This window comes from Vipera berus (assembly GCF_964194415.1).
Source record: "Vipera berus genome assembly, chromosome: 3".
In the NCBI taxonomy this organism is placed as follows: domain Eukaryota; kingdom Metazoa; phylum Chordata; class Lepidosauria; order Squamata; family Viperidae; genus Vipera; species Vipera berus.
Window position 1 is genome coordinate 75,743,363 of NC_138204.1, and position 19,032 is coordinate 75,762,394.

Sequence of the window (19,032 nt, forward strand, 5' to 3'; positions counted from 1 at the left end):
GTCCTTATTTGGCAGTCACATAGATTTTAATGAAAATACGTCTCAATGTGTTTAAATTGGTGGGAGTTCTGAGGGCATACCTTTGGTTTTGATAGTGCCTTTTGTGAATTTTGCAAATACCATTTATTATGTATTGCTTAAAAAGGAACAATGATTATGAACTTGGTAGATAAGAATGAAAAATATTGTTAGTTTGGATTAAGAATTCAAGAATTCTGAATGTACAATTTTGCTTTGTAGCTTAAGCTCTGGAACGAACTACATTAAAAAGCAAGACTGCTGATTTTCCTCTGCTTTTACCTTTCCCTTTGTGTTTCACTGTCCTCCCAACACAGGTTTGAAAGCAGCAGGGTTGTGGAATATAAATGGCTAAGGGACATTTATAAGTGAAATAGCAAGGATCACAAGGATTGAATAAACCCTCCTTTTGTCAGTTCTATTACCTTAAGGGTTAAGGTTGTAACAAAATGTTTGGAGTAAAGCTTTGTCCTTAAGGTAATGTCTTAAGATCAGAAATGTACTTAAATTTGACACAATTTTTTTTGGCAATTTTGGCTTTGTGGTGGATTAAGGGAGCTCTTAATTTTGACTACTCTGCTGGCAACATCTAAGTGGAGACTTGTAAATTGGAGTGGTTAACCATATGGTTAACCGTGGTTCCCAACAGAATCTATATAGATTGTATATACAGTGAGTTGCATAAGAATTGGTAGACAAAGTAATAAAGCATCCAGTCTTCTTCCTGGGTCTTGGTTGGAAGTCTGCAAAAAAGGAAGGGTGGATAAAATGTACTGTATTTTGTGGTGATTGCACTTGAAAAGCCTTGGGAGAGCCAGAACCAGTAAAGCAGGAAATATTTGGGTAGTCAAATGAAGGGAGCATTTCTTATTTAATGACCACTTGTTCAGCAGCTATTCAAAGTTGCACTGAATGAGTGGGACCTATGACCAGTCCTCATAGTTATGGCCATCAAAGAGGTCCTCATAGTCATATGTTTGTGATTCAGGCATTTGGCATCTAGCTTGCAATTACGAGGCCACAGTATTCTAGGTGGTTGTGTGATTGCCATTTGTGACCTTCATTGCCAGCATGGGGAAGGCGGCAGGAAGTCGCAAATGGCAAACACATGACCATAAGACCTTGAAACTGCACCTGTGGTCATTAAACAAGAAATGCTCCCTTCATTTGAATGCCATTTTCCCCATGCTTAACAACAGCAACTGAGATTTTTGAATTTGAATTTTATTGAATTTATATACTGCCCTTTCCCGAAGGACTCAGGGCGGTTTACAGGGTATATAAAACATCAATACAAAAATTAAGAGCAATTTAAAAAGATTAAACTAAGTCCCTGAAAAAAAAATAAAACCCCAGTTAAAACCCCCAATTAAAACTCAGCCTGGGCCGGAAAGCTCGAAGAGCCAGGTCTTCAGGTCTCGGCGAAATGTTCGAAGGTCGGGGGCAGTCCTAAGTTCCACGGGCAGCTGGTTCCAAAGGGCAGGCGCCCCCACAGAGAAGGCCCTCCCCCTGGGTGTCATCCGCCGGCATTCTTTGACCGGCGGCACCCTGAGAAGGCCCTCCCTGTGGGAGCGCACAGGACGAAGGGAGCTTGATGTCGGCAGCAGGTGTTCCCTCAAACATCCCGGACCCAAGCCATTTAGGGCTTTATAGGTCATCACCAGCACCTTGAATCTCACCTGGAGGGCAACTGGAAGCCAATGCAGCTTGCGGAGCAGAGGTGTTACATGGGAGTAACGGGAAACCCCCATCACAACTCGCGCGGCTGCATTTTGCACCAGCTGAAGCCTTTGAGTGGTCCTCAAGGGCAGCCCCATGTAGAGAGCATTGCAGTAGTCTAAGTGGGAGGTCACGAGCGCATGAGTGACTGTGCGTAGGGCATCTCGGTCCAGATAGGGTCGCAACTGGCGCACCAGAGATGCCAGAACTGCCATTGTAACTCATTGTGACATCATGCTGTATGACGGCACCTCTTAGTATTGAGTTGCTGGTCCAAATTGCCATCCTTAAGTAAGGATTACTATGTATTCAAATTGTTCTTTTGCTTGCTCAGACTATTTACAAATTATTGAGTGCTAACTCTGGAATGTGGATCATGGCTATATTTAACTGGTTGCACTTAGACTATTCCTTCAAATCTTTACAGGTATTCCTGAACTTACAACCATTTACTTAATGATGGTTAGGTAATAACATCTTCGCACCACCTCCATGATTGTGTGATTGCAATTCGGTCACTTGTTAATCAACTCACATTTATGATGGCTGCCAGCATCTTGTGGTCAGGAGATCATGATTTCCAGCTTTCTCAGCTGGCTTCCAACAAGCAAAATCAATTGGGGAAGCCAGATTTCCTTAACCACTGCATGATTCACTTTCATGACTATATGATTCACATGCTCTCATTTTATGACCCTGTAAAATTGGTCATAAAATCAGGTCTGGTCATGATTTGCGTTATAACTGCACTGACTTACAACAGAAATTCTAGTCCCAATCATGATTGTAAGTCGAGGAATACCTGTACTTTATTGTTTTTGTTAATTATATTCTTTTTTGGGGGTATGCCAGTGTTGAGTTTATATTCTAGAACAGAGGTCCCCAACCTATGGAAATGGCTGGTTGGTGCCCGCACATGTGGGCGCGCATTCCCCCCACTTGCACTAGCACCCATTGCCCCATTTGCACATGCATGTGGGTGCAAACAGGGACTCTAGCATGGAGCAGGTGTCCGTGGCCGCTAGTGCCGGGTGGTTTGCACGGCCCGTTTGCGCACGCGTGAATGGGGCTGATAGCCGCCGCGGGGGGAATGCGCAGCCATTCCCACATGTGCACAGCACCAGTGCATGCTGCATGCTTGAATGGGGCTGTTAGTGCTGCACCAGTGTGTGTGTGAGCACCAATTTTGAAGCTGCTCTCTTTCCCTCAGGGCTGCAAGCCCAGAAAGGTTGGAGACCTCTGTTCTAGAAGTATAAAAGGGAAGGAGAGTGGAACCATTTATTTAAAAAAACCTATTGGTTTTTGCTCCATCCAGTTTCTAGGTCATTGGCAGCATAACTACTTCTCTGGGTATAATTTTTACCTGGGAAAATAGCCATCCTTAGAAACTTTAGAATTCAGAAAAAGTGCGGTACTGGGAATCCCAGAAGAAATCTGGCAGAAGCCCTTTTTAGAAATAGCAGGGTTGGATTATGTTGCAGTTTTAGGCCTTTTGAGAATTGGAGGTCCAGATATTTGAACATTTTGCTTGGAGTGAATCTATCAAACCCTTTTTCTTTTAAAACAGAGAATAGAAGCAAGGCCAACCACATAGTGCAGTCTTAGAGAAGATAAGGTCTCTTGAGGCTCAACTGTCTGCATTAAAGAAAAAAGAAATAAGCTGGCTAAATACAAAAACAAGTTAACTTCTAATCCAATTTTCAGACTCCATTAACTTTAAAATGTCCATTAATTTTATTGTATTTCTGAGGCAAAAAGGCAGTGTGAAAAACAGTTTAAATCAAATGGATGATCCAGGAAACATAAAATGAAGATTGAAGTAAACAAATTACATCTGATATGTTTCAGGATATGAAAATGAACAAGGAATAATGGTTATTTAATTCTGACATCGGTTAACCTGCAAGATTTAAAAATGTATTATAGCAGAGCTTGACTTTAAAATATTGTAGTAACATTTAGTAACTTAGCTAAAAGAACTTTAATTGAAAATTAGATTTTGCTGTCATAATTCAACATATACACGTTTTCCACAAGTAAGTTCATATCAGAAGATTGCATTAACATGCTTAAATGAACAAATTCTGTTGGCAGAGGAATATTTTTGTATGGAGATAGACTGCCCTGAGGCAATATTTATTTTAAAAAAATTCTGAGGAATATGACTTGAATTCAGAATGACTTTGTGAGTCATATGCATTAAGGAATATTTAAACATTTACAAGTGATTAATTTATCCAGGAATTATCTTTAAAATATAAGTTTCATTGATATAATAACATAAAGCACAAAGGGGTTTAAATTATTTTTAATGTGAGGGAATACCAAATGCTAATTAGTCAGGGAAATTAGCAGTTGGATTTTAAAATGGAAGAAATTATCTCATGCAGAGTAAAAAGTAAAATTAGGTTAAAATAATAACATATAAAACTAAGTAAATTACAGACAGAACCAAACCAATTGGCATATTTCTAAATAGAGCTTAAAGGAGCTTTTGCTGATTCCATTATCCATCACCTTCAGCTCCATTTCCCCCCCCCCTCCTATTATAGTAAAACATAAATAAATTTAAGCAGATGAGTTAAGATGTGTGGAGTTTAAGGTAAAGGGCAGAAAGGAGTAGAAGGAATAAGAGAGGTTTGTTGGCCGGAAAAAAAAAATCAAAGCTACCCATGTAGGAGCAGAGTAAAAAATTGGAATGGAGCAGATACAACACTGAATAACAGCAGTGGGTGGGGAGGAACTGCCTGTGGCTACTGGTGCTGTTGCAAGTCTGCAACAAAATGGAGCTGACGGTACAAGGTAATTAGTGATATTGTCACATATCAGGTGGGCTAATAATCTTAACAGTACAGGTAGTCCTTGACTTAGTTCATTTAGTGACTATTGCAAGTTACAACGGCACTGAAAAAAGTGACTTGACCATTTTTCACATTTACAACTGTTGCAACATCCCCACGGACACATGATCAAAATTCAGACGCTTGGCAACTGACTCCTATTTATGACGGTTTTAGTGTCCCAGGGTCATGTGAACATCTTTTGTGTCCTTCTTGCAAGCAAAATCAATGGGGAAGCCAAATTCGCTTAGCAACCATGTTAGTAACTTAACAGTTGTAGTGATTCACTTAATAATCACACTTACAGTGATTAACTGGCAAGAAAGGTTGTAAAATGGGGCAAAATTTACTTAACAAATGTTTCGCTTAGCAACGTAAATTTTGGACTCAGTTGTGGTTGTAAGTCATGGACTAACTATAGATATTCCTGTCCAAAATTTCAGATATATGCCTGTTAATTCTACTATGGTTCCTTGTTAAGAGACAGAGCAATTTCTGTATTAAATGATCAACAGTAATGGAAACAGGATGTACACCAGGCATATATCTTTTTGTGAAAAAAAGCTACTTTGAAGCTAGGATTTGTTAGATGTATGTGTGCATGTGCACAGAATAATTCAGAGGAATTCAGCAGAACTGAAATTACATTAAAAAGCAATTAAAATGCAATCATAAGCTTTTTCCCCAATTTGTTCATCCTCCTAATTAGTCATCCCCTCTTCATAACGTAAACCTTCTCATTAGTCACATTTTAAAGTTGCAGTGAATAAACTTCCAATTAAACACAGCAATTTTTTTCTCAGAAAGGTCTTTTTTTAAAGATGTGTGTGTGTGTGTATGTATGTAGGTATAAATAGGCTTATTCAGCAGCTAGTTTGAAAAAGAACAGTGCAACAATTTTTCATTATTTTAATGAATATTAATAGGTATAATCAGCTGAAGCAGCATTGGCCAGTTCCTGACTTCCTATACTGGCCCAGACCAGATTTCTGCTGACTTATACTTCCCTAAAACCAAAATCCCATATTCAGTACAATTTACTTCTAAATATTTATATATTAGTGCTGTCTTTATCTTATGCATAGCCATGATGGATTTCTTCCTTGATTAAGCAGTTGTTTTCTTTTTAGTCTGTATTTGTATCCAGATATAATATCCTGTTGGCATATATAATCAGATCTTTCTTACTCTAATTATCTTTGAACTATAAAACATTTTATAAAATGATATTAGTGGGGAAAACATTGAATGTATCCATTTGAGGTTTATTCATTGCAGTGTGCCGACATCTTACTTGCTTGACAGTAAAATAGACTCAGATTTATGTACTTGCTGTTGTCATTAAAATCTAAATGTGAAAAGTGTAAAAATAAAGTGTATTTTACACTCCTTTTCAACATTGTCCCAAAACATTTAGTATTCAGTTTTTTTATAACATACCCATTTGTTTACAGTCGGGTAAATATAAGTCCTTGGCAATACATTCATTGATATTAAAGGAATATTTTTCAGTAAACTGAGATATTCATTTTAGCAACTGCTATGTTTTTTTTTCCTGAGTCCCTTTCCTGTTTTAAAATACAAGTATCACATCTCTCTCAGCATGCTAGCTTCAAATTTTACCTGCCTAGTTGATAGAGAATTATTTTTATAGAGCCTTTTATTTGGCTAGATATGTACCCAGAATGAGAATATGTGATCATTACGATGAGTAGGTAAGTAGCGAGCAATGAATATGTTTGAGTGCTGTAAGCAGAAGTATTTCTATATTTGCATCAACAAGTGTACTTTTTGTAAAAAAAAAAGCAGATATGCTTTCTCAATATCAGAACATGACTACATTTTATATGTAGTGTCATCTGTGAGCACCAGTTTGGAATAGTGGCTAAAGGCACCAATTAGCCACCACTAGCCTGCCTTAGCCATAAAGCTAGATGAGTAACTCTGAACCACTCCGTCACCTTTGAAAAATGTTGTCATGAAAATCCACATGTAATTGTCAGTTAAAACTGTCTCAAAAGGGAGAAAAACCCTGCAATCTTTTCATAAACTCGGTATGCTGTACTGACTCTTAACCTACTGATTTGAACCAAGAATGTATAGGTAATTTTATAATCTGATGTGATGTGTCTCAGTTTATTAAAACTCCAGAAAATATGTATTGCCTAATTAATGTACAGAACTTTTGACATGAGATGTGATTATGGCTTCAGCTAAGAAGGCTAATGAAGGAATGATAAAAGCAAAGAGGCAGATGTCTTATCGCTCTGAATCAGATCTAATCTACAATTTTCAAAAAAAAATTCAGTTCATTAAAATGTCATCTTTGAAAGGACGGATTTTTATAATATTTCACAGACTTTAATTATAGGAGCTACGAACATGCACGCCACTGTGAAATACAGTTTTTCTTCTACTGGGTTCATTTTGTTTCTAGGTTTTATAGCTTTCGGCATACATTTTATTCCCAGAAATACATGAACCTCTACTGGTTCTTTGGCTTATTTGCTTATTTAGTAAATAAATGTGAATGCCTATTATTTTGGTTATTTAAACACTCTTTGGGCACTCAGTGTGAATTTAAACAATACAAAATATAAAACGTAACTTTTGAAGTTGATGCAATTAAAATTAAAATCATGATTAAGGTCAGTAAAAACTTGGCAAAAGATATGTATATGGCTTTGCTATTCTCCTGAATACTGAGAGTACATAATCAAGAATACCATCCTGAAGCGAGCATTGCATAATAAAAGACTACTTTCTAATAAAATAATGCTTTCTCCTGCCTACCTTTGGCAGTGGAGACATCTCGCCACATGGCTGCCGCGTTTTGCATGGCATACACTTTTGAGACAGTTTTCATAGCCTTTGAAAGTGTCATAGCAATAGTCAAATCAAGCTGTAACTAAATCATGGGTAAACCTCACCTAGGATGATTGGCTCAGGAAGGGTTTCAGGTAATCCACAGGTAAGCCATAACCTACATCCATCACTCTCTGGGCATACCTTATGCAAAGGACCAAAGCCTCAAAAGACCCACTGTCATCAAACATCATAATTAATGATACCAGAAGCTTCTAAGAGGAGGACCAAACAGTTGCATCCCTATTTACTTTCTAATGCAGGTCACCCACAGAGTGAGGTTTCTGTATCATATTCTTGATGAAAACTTGGTTGAAATTGATCTAAATAATCAGTTTAATCCAAATGTAGTTGGAACCTAAGAGCTACCAGTTCCCTGATCAATACAGCTTAGAATGAAATACTTGAAACTGGTGTACAATCCTGGAAATCTTCTGGGTCAAGGAAGATCTCCTTCCTCCCCTGCTCAAGGAAGCCTCATCTTCCTTAAACACAGAGCCAGTCAGCTTGGCCAATTTAAAGAGTCAAGCAAAAACAGCTGGTGGCCATGATCTCACCAGTTACTCTCTCCACATCCTTGAGATTAGAAAGTGAATAACATCCACACTAACAGGACAAGTAGTTTATCCCTGTTTGATGCCACCCCCCTGCTTGAAATAAAGTCTGTCTTCAGGTGAATCTGATCAACTTTGCAAAGAGCAATGTGAGCCTCCAGCTGAACAGTTCCACCTGAACTTCCTGTTGAAGGAGATGCGACACAGTACACAAAAAAAAGCATTGCTGGGGAAAGAAACCATCTCTGTTGTATCTACTGCCACAGAATAGGGTTTCAAAGATGGACTCTGTTCTAATTCTTCCTGAAAATTCTACCACTTTTGGCCTAGGCCTCTCCCTGTGCTGTTCATTTCTCTCAGCCCCCTAGTAAGCCAAGATGCTGATATGACATTGCGGGGAGGAAAACAAAACACTTTGGGCCATTTCTGTGTGGCAGAGTTTGTCCAAGACTTCATCTATCATTCTATTCTTCCTTTTCAGTCCTGAGGGGCAGGACATGTTGGCTTTTAATGTGGGTATTTAGAATAGGAATTTTGAATTTTGTTGTTCTGTTAGGGTCCTCGCTGCTGACCAATAATCTCTTCATCTGCATTGGTGGAACTAGTCTCAAATTGGTATTGAGAGTCTCTAAACTGTTGGTTCTTGCTGTTGTTTTCTCACAAACGGTTAATTTCAGCTGATAGATGGTTTTATTGAGTCTTACCAAAGAATGAAAGCAGATAAGCAACCTGTGCAATTACTGTGTATTCATATAAAATGTGATAGGAAGAAAGTAAAAATCAAAGCATTGTTGTGTTTGTTAAACAAGACTAGGCCTATTTGCAGTTAAGAGCATTTTACAATACTTGTTTTCTCTCTTCAGTGCTTCAATTGATATAAAATAACTAGATCTTACACAGAGAGAACATTTCTATAAGACCTACTTGTTCGAACAAGCCGGCCTGGCCTGATGGGTGATGGGTTTAGATTTTAATATTGTTTTAATGTATTTTAATTCATTGTTCTTAGTCTCTGGGCACTTGTTTAATCTCTTTTAATGTTTGTATTACTGTATTTTTATATGTTTGCCCTGTTCACCGCCCTGAGTCCTTCGGGAGAAGGGCGGTATACAAATAAAATTATTATTATTATTATTATTATTATTATTATTATTATTATTATTATTATTATTATTATTATTATTATTATTATCACGATTAACAACAGAGCTTGGGCAAAAGGCACCAGGTTTTTAGACGATAAAATATTGTCACTGGCTCCCAGGACTTTTTAATATCCTCCTCTTCTTTTCTGTCTCCAATACTTCCTTATTTAAGGAATTACAGGTGGGAACTACAAGTAGTTCTTGAATTATGACCACAATTGAGCCTAAAATTTATATTGCTAAGTGAGAAATTTGCTTTGCCCCATTTTAGGACTTTTCCTGCCACATTTGTTAAGTGAATCACTGTAGTTTGCTTGTCCGAAGGTCACACAAGGTGATCACATGTCCCCAGGACACTGCAACCATCATAAATATGAACCAGTTGTCAAGCATCCTAATGTACATCACATGAGCATGGGGATGCTGCACTAGTCATAAGTGTGAACAGTGGTCATGACTCACTTTTTTCAGATCCTTGAATAGTCACTAAATGAACTCTTGTAAGTCAAGGACTAGCTGTATATGTCTTATTCTAGCAATCTGAAGCACTTTGACCCTTACATTCTGAAATGCTGTACCCCTTATAAATATTATCAATATATTTGCTTTTCAGATACAATTGTTCCCATATTTTTAACAACAGCATTCTATAACCCATTGCAATCCCAAATTGTCTGGGCATTCTTAGCGGCACTAGCATTCTACAACATAAGATGAGAACCCCTGGCTCCATCCATTGGGCTTGTTTTGCTACTTTGTCTTCTTCCAGGTGTCTGATTGTCTTCTTTTTTGTTCTTAGTTGGATGCTGACAAAGATGAGGAAGAGGTCTTTCAGAACATAAGCCTGGCTGTTGACAATAAGCTGTTTCCCACTCAAGAAGCAGGGCCAAGTGAGTATTAAATCCTAAATAGGATAGTGAAATACATGTAGTGCTTGTTTAATGACTGCCTTGTCTATCAACTGTTCACAGTTATGATGTTGATGGAAAAGTAACTTTACAATCAACTTTACAATCAGCATTTACAACTTTTGCAGATCTATCAACAAAGGAAAGCTGAAGTAAGAATCATAAGCAACCACTTTGCTTAATCACCGAGTTGTCAATCCCAGTTGTGGTTGCTAAACGAGGACGATCAGTAATACATGCTTGGAGTAATTCTGCATGTGTTGTTTTGTACTAATTTCATGTACAGAACATCTATATATGATATTTCACATATGATTTAAAATTTTTAAGTGAGAGTTAATAAACTATATAAAGAGTACATTTTATGATGTATGTGGTGATCATAATGTGTAATAAAATTATTTATTTATTTATTAAGAAAATTTTTATGACTACCCAACTCACCCATGGTGATTCCAGCCAGCTTATAGAAATAGACCCCCAATACAAAATCCAATAAACCCACATACCCCTGGTGACATCAGTCAAGCAAACCACTTGATGGACTCAGTATCACCATGGGGTTTGCCGGGCTCGTTGGCAAAACTGTATCTTCAGGGCCTTTTGAAAGAGTATCAAAATGGGAGCCAATCTTATCTTCATGGAGCTGATGTTTGACAGGGGGAGCCATCATGGAGAAGAAGACCCTTTTTCTTGGTCCCACTCAGTGGACCTTCTTAAAAGAGGAGACTTGTAACATACCTTGCCTCCTTGCTCTGGTGGGTCTGATAGATGTAACTAGGAAAAGACCAACGTTCAAATAACTTGGTCCTAAGCTATGTTATACAATAGTATTACTCAATAGTTCCATGTATCAGTGATCATCACACATCTGTTCCATAAGCAACAGAGTGGTGGTGGTAGTGAGAATTACTTCTGTTGGATATGAGGATCGGCAGGTAACCCGTGTTCTCTCATCATGGGGCGTTCCTTCAAACTTATTTTCTCTCTTTTGAGTAACAAAATTTAATGTGTAGAATGTGGTATACATTTTCATCACATTTAATAAGACTGCCTGAACATAAATAAATAACTTCAGAGAAATGCTTACTTGGATTTAAACAAAATTTCTGATTGTTACCTTTTTAAATGTTCTATTCTGTGCTGGCATTATTTTATGGTATATAGCTCCTCGCATTTTCTTTCTGAATAGAAAGATAGCCTAAAAATCTAAACCAAATCAATAAATAAGCAATGCATTGGTATGTTAGTGTGAGTAACATTTAACTCTACGGTATTTGAAAAGATGCAGAGGCCAAGGTCTTTTGCTTCTGCGTAAGTTTGGAATTCTGTCAGCCCAGAGTTATTCCATAATTATCTTTTGAGGGTCCCTCCAACCCTTTGCATCTACAACAGGCTGCGAGAGGAGGACCATCAATGTTGTCTCCAAGGGAGAGAAGTGACATATGCTCCCTGAAAAGCCACACTTGCCCAATTATCAGTGTTCATTTAAAAAAACAAAAGCACAACATGAGTCCCTATCAAGCAAAGTGTATAATCATTTTGTCAGTCTGCTCATTTTGCAAGAATGTTTTGTTCCATTTTATTCCTGCTTTGCAATGTTTTTAGCCAATGAACGAGCAGTTGTAGTGATGACTGACAAACTGAAGAAGAAAGGCCTTTTAAAAAGTCTTTGCTAACGGGAAGTGATTGCTCTTGCTGTCAAAAAAAAAGTAGAGAAATTCAGAATTTAAGTATACCTACGCTTGGGCAGCCAGATGTCTATCCCAAAACAAAAGAAATGAGCAATCACAGGAACCTGAAATATTCAAGTCTCTAAAAAGTCTCTAATTCAAGACTTTTTTTAAAAAAAAAAAGAAGATACATTATTCTTATTTACAAGGATTATAAGTAGTTACTCTAGAAGTACATGCCAAATCATCATGGTTGGAAATATCAGAATACGTTTTGCAAGATTATAAGCAGTTCAGCAACATCACCAGTCCTGACTGGATCTTTGTTTGCATTTATTTAAATGTAGTGCTGATATTTATTTAAAAATTGGAAAGATTTCCAGTGTTTAAATGAATAATCGAACGCATGCCACCATTAAGCAATTCTCGTGCTTGCTTTATTTCCCATTTGTGATGTCATTACATAAATGAAGCCATTCTTATTCGATTAAGTCATTTGCATGAAGGTACTATTAATTATGCAATCTCAATTTGCTGCAAATGATGTAATTTGCATCATTTTTGTAATTAAGACATTGCACAAATTAAATAACTGCAAATGATTTGCAAATAATTTGTGATTTGGCTGTCATTCAGGAATAGCAAACATTCTTTCCTTAAATTGAGGTTTTACTTTTTGTTTCCTAGAGATCAGAGGCTAGGGCTAAATTGAAAGCAAAATTAAATGGTCTTGTTTTGCAAGTTTCCATTTCATTCCAGCTTCCTGGAAAAAGTAAATTATTTAGCTTATTATCCTGTCTTTGATAATATTAATTGTGGTTAAGCATTTCTTGAATCTCCTTTTGGCTGCCCAAGAATACCTTTCTCTAATCTGCATTATACATTGATTAGTTTTTCTTCATCCAGCTCCCTGATTGATAGCAGTTAGTACTTTGGAGCTACAGAAATTCCCTTGTGTTTCAAACGTTTAGATCCCACATTTATCCCCTGAAAAAGAAGAGACATGCACGGTATATTACTTTTTCAAAATTAGACCTGTCTCTCTTGATTGACTTGCCCAGGCTAATCAATTATTATAATTACTAGAAATAGTGCTCTTCCTCTAGATATTTGTTTTTTTCTTATAGCAATAGCACTTAGAGTTATATACGGCTTCATAGTGCTTTACAGCCCTCTCTAAGCGGTTTACAGCATATTGCCCCCAACAATCCGGGTCCACATTTTACTGACCTTGGAAGGATGGAAGGCTAAGTCAACCTTGAGCAGTTTAGAATTGAACTGCTGACAGTCGGCAGAATTAGCCTCCAATACTGCATTCTAACTTCTGCATCGCTATGGCTCTGATATAGGTAGTCTCTGAATTATGATCGCAACTGAGTCCAGAATTACGGTTGTAAATCATGGCAGTCATTAAGTGAGGCGCCCATGTGATCCCCTTGCTTAACAACCACAATCCCTGCTCTCCCCATTGTGATCGTTAAGTGACTGCATGGATGATTAAGTAGAGCTTACATGTAGCCTGCTCTGAGTCTCACAGGGCTTCCCCTACCTTTTGCTCTGCTTCCCCCCAAGCTGCGTCTCACACCCTTGCCCTCCCCATCACGCCTTAGTCCTCTGACCTTTTCTGAAGATTGCTTTTGGGGAGGAGAAGAAGCCCATTTTGGAATTCTTGGATCACATGTGCAACCAGTAGTGAAAGATGCTGGAACAAGCACATAATGGTGCAGTAAAAAGTAAATTCATGCAAAAGTTGTACTAAAAAGGCCAAGTAAGTCCATTTCTTCCCATTTCCATTGCAAAAGGCATTGCACCCAGACGCCATGGCTATTTTTCTGCAGAATACACACCAGGATTCCCAAGGTGAAAGGAGGAGCTGTTGTTCATTAAGAGCTGCTGCTTTGTCTATGAAAGAAATAGTCCTTAACCTTTTCATATAGCCAGGAGCGCCTCAAACTGAGCTGATGTTATTCAGTGCATTGAGTTAGATGGACAAGGATCTGCTTCAGTATAAAGGCAGTGTCCTCTGTTCCTATTCTAGAACACAGGACCCTTTTCTGGATACATTAAGTGACATCATTACATTTGTGAAAAAGATGGTGTTGCCCAAAAAACCCCAAAATAATTACACACATATGAAAAAAATGCACATGAGATATTATAGAAGCAGATATTGCCTGCATAAATTGTGAGGGCAATTCGGAAATAAATCTCCGTTTGGTTATCAATGACAGACACTCGCAGACACAGAGTGTCTTGTTATACACATTAGAAAACTACAACATTACATTACTTTTCGACATAATCGCCATTCAAATTGAGGCACTTGTCATAACGTCTTATAAGGTTTGACATTCCTTAGTAGTAGTCGCTCGGCACCAAATCTGGGCTACGGGTATGTGTGTGTGTGTGTGTGTGTGATCAAAAACATCCCAGTGGAACTGCTTCAAAAGTTCTTGGGTGCGTCTAGCGGTGTGCTGACAAGCATTATCGTGACCAACACCACAACCCCCCTTGTAAGACATTATGACAAGTGCCTCAATTTGAATGGTGTCTATGTCAAAAAGTAATGTAATGTGGTAGTTGTCTAATGTGTATAATAAAAGTTGTGTGTCTGCAGGTGTCCGTCATTGATAACCAAACGGAGGTTTATTTCCGAATTGCCCTTGTACAATCCCATCCTCTATTGTGCTTTCGCAACTCCATCTGCAAAAATCTCCAAAATTCATGCAAATGTCCAGGAGTTGAAAGAATGTCGTTATTTTAACTAAACATTCTCAATGATCAGCTAAAGAGTGACGATCGAGGTTTTTTGTAGCCTTTTCAATCGGATCCCAACTCCTATTCTCAGACAAATATAATATTCATACACAGGTCTGTACTTGTAAGTCTTTCGTCCATTTTAATGGTTTAAAAATGAAGCAAAAAGAGAGGCAATTTTCAGCCTTTGTGGACAGCAATATATTTATATGCATGGTTGCTACCTACCTGTTGCTAAGAGCAGCGACTTGCCTTCAAATTCTGTATTTCAGGGAGTTGAGGCATTTTTTTTACTGTAGAAATAACGGAAAGCAAAAACAATATTCAAGCCTGTCCTTTACTTGAAAAGAAATTATTTACTCTCCCTTTAAATTGCTCTTCTCAGCATGCTGTGCTTATAAATAACACAAAACTTTTCGAACTGTTTCTGTGTGTCTTATCAGATCATAAAATGATATATGAAGAAACAGCCTTTTCTCAGAGAATACTTCACAATGACAAATAAGGGATAATTGGAACCTTTCTTTAAATATTATCAACAGAACCAAAGTACACCAGCTTTCACAAACCTCTAGTCTGCTTTTAATTTTATAGTAGCAAAAACCTTTAGCAACTATAGCAAAAACAACAGGACATTACCAAGAGAATATTGCTGGACAGGAAAAAGATTTAGAAATAAAAATATTAGAAATTCAGAACTTGTTGATCCTGTCATTCATAGAAGCATTGCCATTGTGGTGGCAGGAGGAACATCTAGCAGGGGTGTCAAACTGCCGGCCTATGGGCCGGACACGTCATTGGGAAGCCACACCCATCCCTTTGCCTGCAATGGCGAAAAAGCTCCGATACATTGCGCGACATCACGTGATGTCGCAAGTCTGTGAAATCTCCGCTCAACAATGCTTCCCATTTTCATCACTGTCTTTAAAGAGAAATAGAAACAGAAATGGTAGCAATGGCATTATCAGCCAGACAATCCACCAGCGAGAATCTTAGCCATCATTTTGGAAACAGAGCTTCAAATGGACACTGCTTGAAGTTGATGGGTACTATTGGACCTCTAATATTCCGAAGACAGTCACTAAGAAAAATAATATCTTTAATACCTGGGTATTGTCTTTCTATTGCAGTTGTCTAATGCAATAACATCTTATAGGAACTGATATATGTTGGAAGAATGAAGGCAAGAGAGTTGGGTTGAATTATTAGAATCCAAGTTACCTTAACACATGTGTTTAAAGGCAGAAGATTTCTGTAAAAGGACAATTCAATACTATGTGAAACATGAGGTTTCTCTACTCTGCTTTGTGATATCTCACTAACCAGTTCATACATACTCAATCATTACATTGGCAATCATTGGTTGTGCTGTCATCTCTACTCATTTGGAAAATTAGACTAAATTAAGTAGCCCCAATCCTTTTAAGCCAGTGTATATCTTTGTATTTTGATCCACTCAGGTTGGAGTCTGTCAATTTTTAATTTAAGATAGTATACCCAGTAAACAAAAATGTAGTCATCATTCATGATGGGAGCTCCATCACTCGAGGTTTTTAAGAAGAGACTAGATAGTCACTTGTCTGAAATGGTATAGGTTCTCCTGCTTGAGCAGGGGGCTGGACTAGAAGACCTCCAAGGTCCCTTCCAGCTTCTATTCTATTCTATTCTATTCTATTCTATTCTATTCTATTCTATTCTATTCTATTCTATTCTATTCTATTCTATTCTATTCATTTACTTATTTATAAACCTCTGTCACATATTAGATTCTAGGTGGTAAAGCAAATAAAATAGCACATGACCCAGTAAAACTGCCACATCCAATTCAAAGATATAACATCCCATCAGTTCAGTGCACCATTCTTACTAGTCTATCTTCACTAATCACTCATCTTTGCCATAATCAAATTCAAAGAAAATAATTCCTATTGGTAGCCATATTTAATTAGTTTATTTTTGGGGTCAAGCAAGAGCTGATATTTCTGAACAAGTTTTGCAGCAAGGGCCAGATACAGCAAGATTAATTGTAAAGTGGTGTATAAGGTTTGGCTGTCATGTAGAGTTTTTCTTACCCCTGTAAATCTGGTGGGACTTTACACACAAGAAGCTTTTGACTTTTACATGGGCACACAACTGACACTGGTCAACTCTTAATTTCTAGAAAGTGGCTGCTGTAGGATTACATTTAGTCATATTCACCACATTATCAGAAGAAAATTTATGAGATTTTCCCCAGCCAGAAACTCTATCTTATTTTTAAAAATAAGGAAAAGAATTGAACAGGGGACCTGACATTTAGTAAGAGAGATACCTGTGGACACATTGCTTCCCAGATGTTCCATTGAGGTTCCCTGGACTAAACTCATAAAGAACAGCAGTCTGCAAAGCTATGAATATGAAGCTTCTGCCACCAGTTAAAGGCTGAGGAAGTCTTAAACATGGGAATGATATTAACTTGAGAAAGTACATAAGTGTAGGCCTTATTCTCAACAAAGTTTTGTACTGCCATTAAAAGAACTGGAACTTCAAACAGCAACCTTAATGACAGAGATATGGAAACTCCAGTTAATAGACCAGATGCTCCACAAGTTATCAACTTTTGATCAAGAAAGGGTGAATGGAAGCTCTACCTCTTTCTCTCACGTGGTCTCAAGGAGTCCTTTTTTCATGCAGAAATTCTGAAACAAATATCTATTTATATTGGCATATTCTTGGATTGCAAACATTATGCAGCATAGGGAACCAACTCCAAGCATGCTGCAACCACAAGAATGACACATAGCAGTAGGCTAGAAGAAGCTCACTGCTGGTGACGGTTTCTCAAACAGGAGAACAACAGAAGGATGAAAGCAGCAGGAAGGAAATAAGTGATTCGAATGATTCACTGTAACCTTAGGGATTCTTTTTCAAGTGGTCTGTTTCCATGCCTGCTCTTTTTTTTAAGGAACTAAAAATTTCAATAAATTTCAGCTGCTTGAAAGGAAAGTAACCAGTCTGAGAAAGATCCCCAACCTGGAAAGCAATGCTCACCATTGTAAATGGCTGAGATTTCTTCCCTTAGTCTTTATGAATGCATTGGCTGGTACAGACTATTTCTGTGGAGTAAAATTCTTAGAGATAACTTTGTGTCTTAAGCAACACAATCAGTACCCTACTGAGGTCATGGGCAAGGCTAAAACAACAAAGTGCTCCACTACTGTGTTTTCCAGACTTTTTTTTGACAGGAACATTTTGGAGAACAATCTTCACGGATTGGAAAACATGCCATGCATGAAGCCTGAGATGACTTCAGAAGGGCCCATTTATTTTCATTTTTATAGAAAATTAAATGGCCAGCTTTTTGAGATGTCCAGATTGTGGCAGTAGTGACCCAAAGTCACTTGACGGTGAAATGGGAGGCATATACATTTAACAAACAAAAAAAAAAAACAAAAAAATCTGAGTCAAAAGTAGGACCTGAAAAATGAGTTCTCTCTTTTTAACAAAGGTAGAGTCGTAGTTGTTTTGATTCTGCCAAAATCATATTAGTGAGGTGTTTTGGGTTTTTTTGCATTCCTTGGATTTTGTTTTTTACACCACAAGGGAAAATTGATATAAAAAAGGTGGTCCCATTTTACTCAGTGAGATTTACTTAGTATAAGTATGTGTAATATTGCGGTATTAAGAGCACAATTCTGATTGTGTTTGATGGAGGGATTATGTGCCATCAAGTCAGTATTAACTCTTAGCAACAACATACATGCGCTTTCTTCATCATGATCTGCTCCTTATTTGGTCCTTCAAGACTTCCAGTTGTGTACTCATTGCCACTTAACTGAATTCATCTCTCTCATTCCCTTCTCTTTCCCTTCGTCTTTCTCAGCTTTAGCGCATTCTCTATACAGCTACATTTTGAATAATGTACATCTTTATTTGGAGCTAATTCTATGGGTTCAGTGAGAATTATTTTTAGTTGTTTTTATTTTAGGTTTTAGTAACAGATTACATCCTTATGTTAGGAAATTGCTGTTAGGAATCAAAACAAGCCCATTGCTTACTTTAAAATGGAGTCTTCTCTTGTTTGAGAGTAAAAATATCCATTTAGACCTTCCTCATTAATTATGAGATTGTATCATAATGAAACCTGCTTGTTTTATTTGAGAATTCCCTTTCTTATTTTTAGGTCCATGTGAAGTTGACCTTAGTCTCGTTGTGGACCCAGGAGAGATTCCTGATCATGAATTTAACTTTGAAGATCAGGTAATGGTGAAAAAAAAATCCTTTTATTTGCATTTATAAATGCCTTGGTCACTGCATAAGCAAGGGAACTGATAAGCAGGGGTAGGGTTTATTATGAGAGTTTCTGTTCCTTTCTGAATGCCATAATAAGACAGCTTCTCTGAAATTTGATATAACAAATGTGTCTTCAAAGGACTTCTGTCATATTTTAAAATCCGTCTTGTTATCCCATCTCTTTTCTTATTCTGAGCATCTTATGCTTTTCAGTACTTTCTTTTTGTATTTTTTATGCTCTTTTCTGTTGCAGGCTTCTGTACATTCTAGAAAGAAATTTA

General features: G+C 37.5%; 1 protein-coding gene across 1 annotated transcript in view; it reads left to right on the forward strand.

Moving 5' to 3' along the window:
* Nucleotides 1–19,032, forward strand: part of AK5 (adenylate kinase 5) — a gene marked incomplete at both ends in the record, with an annotated part of 136,709 nt that overhangs the window by 63,028 nt on the left and 54,649 nt on the right. The window contains 2 exon segments of the mRNA XM_081322397.1: nt 9,941–10,031; nt 18,642–18,718. Of these exon segments, the coding sequence (XP_081178523.1) occupies nt 9,941–10,031; nt 18,642–18,718 (168 nt within the window).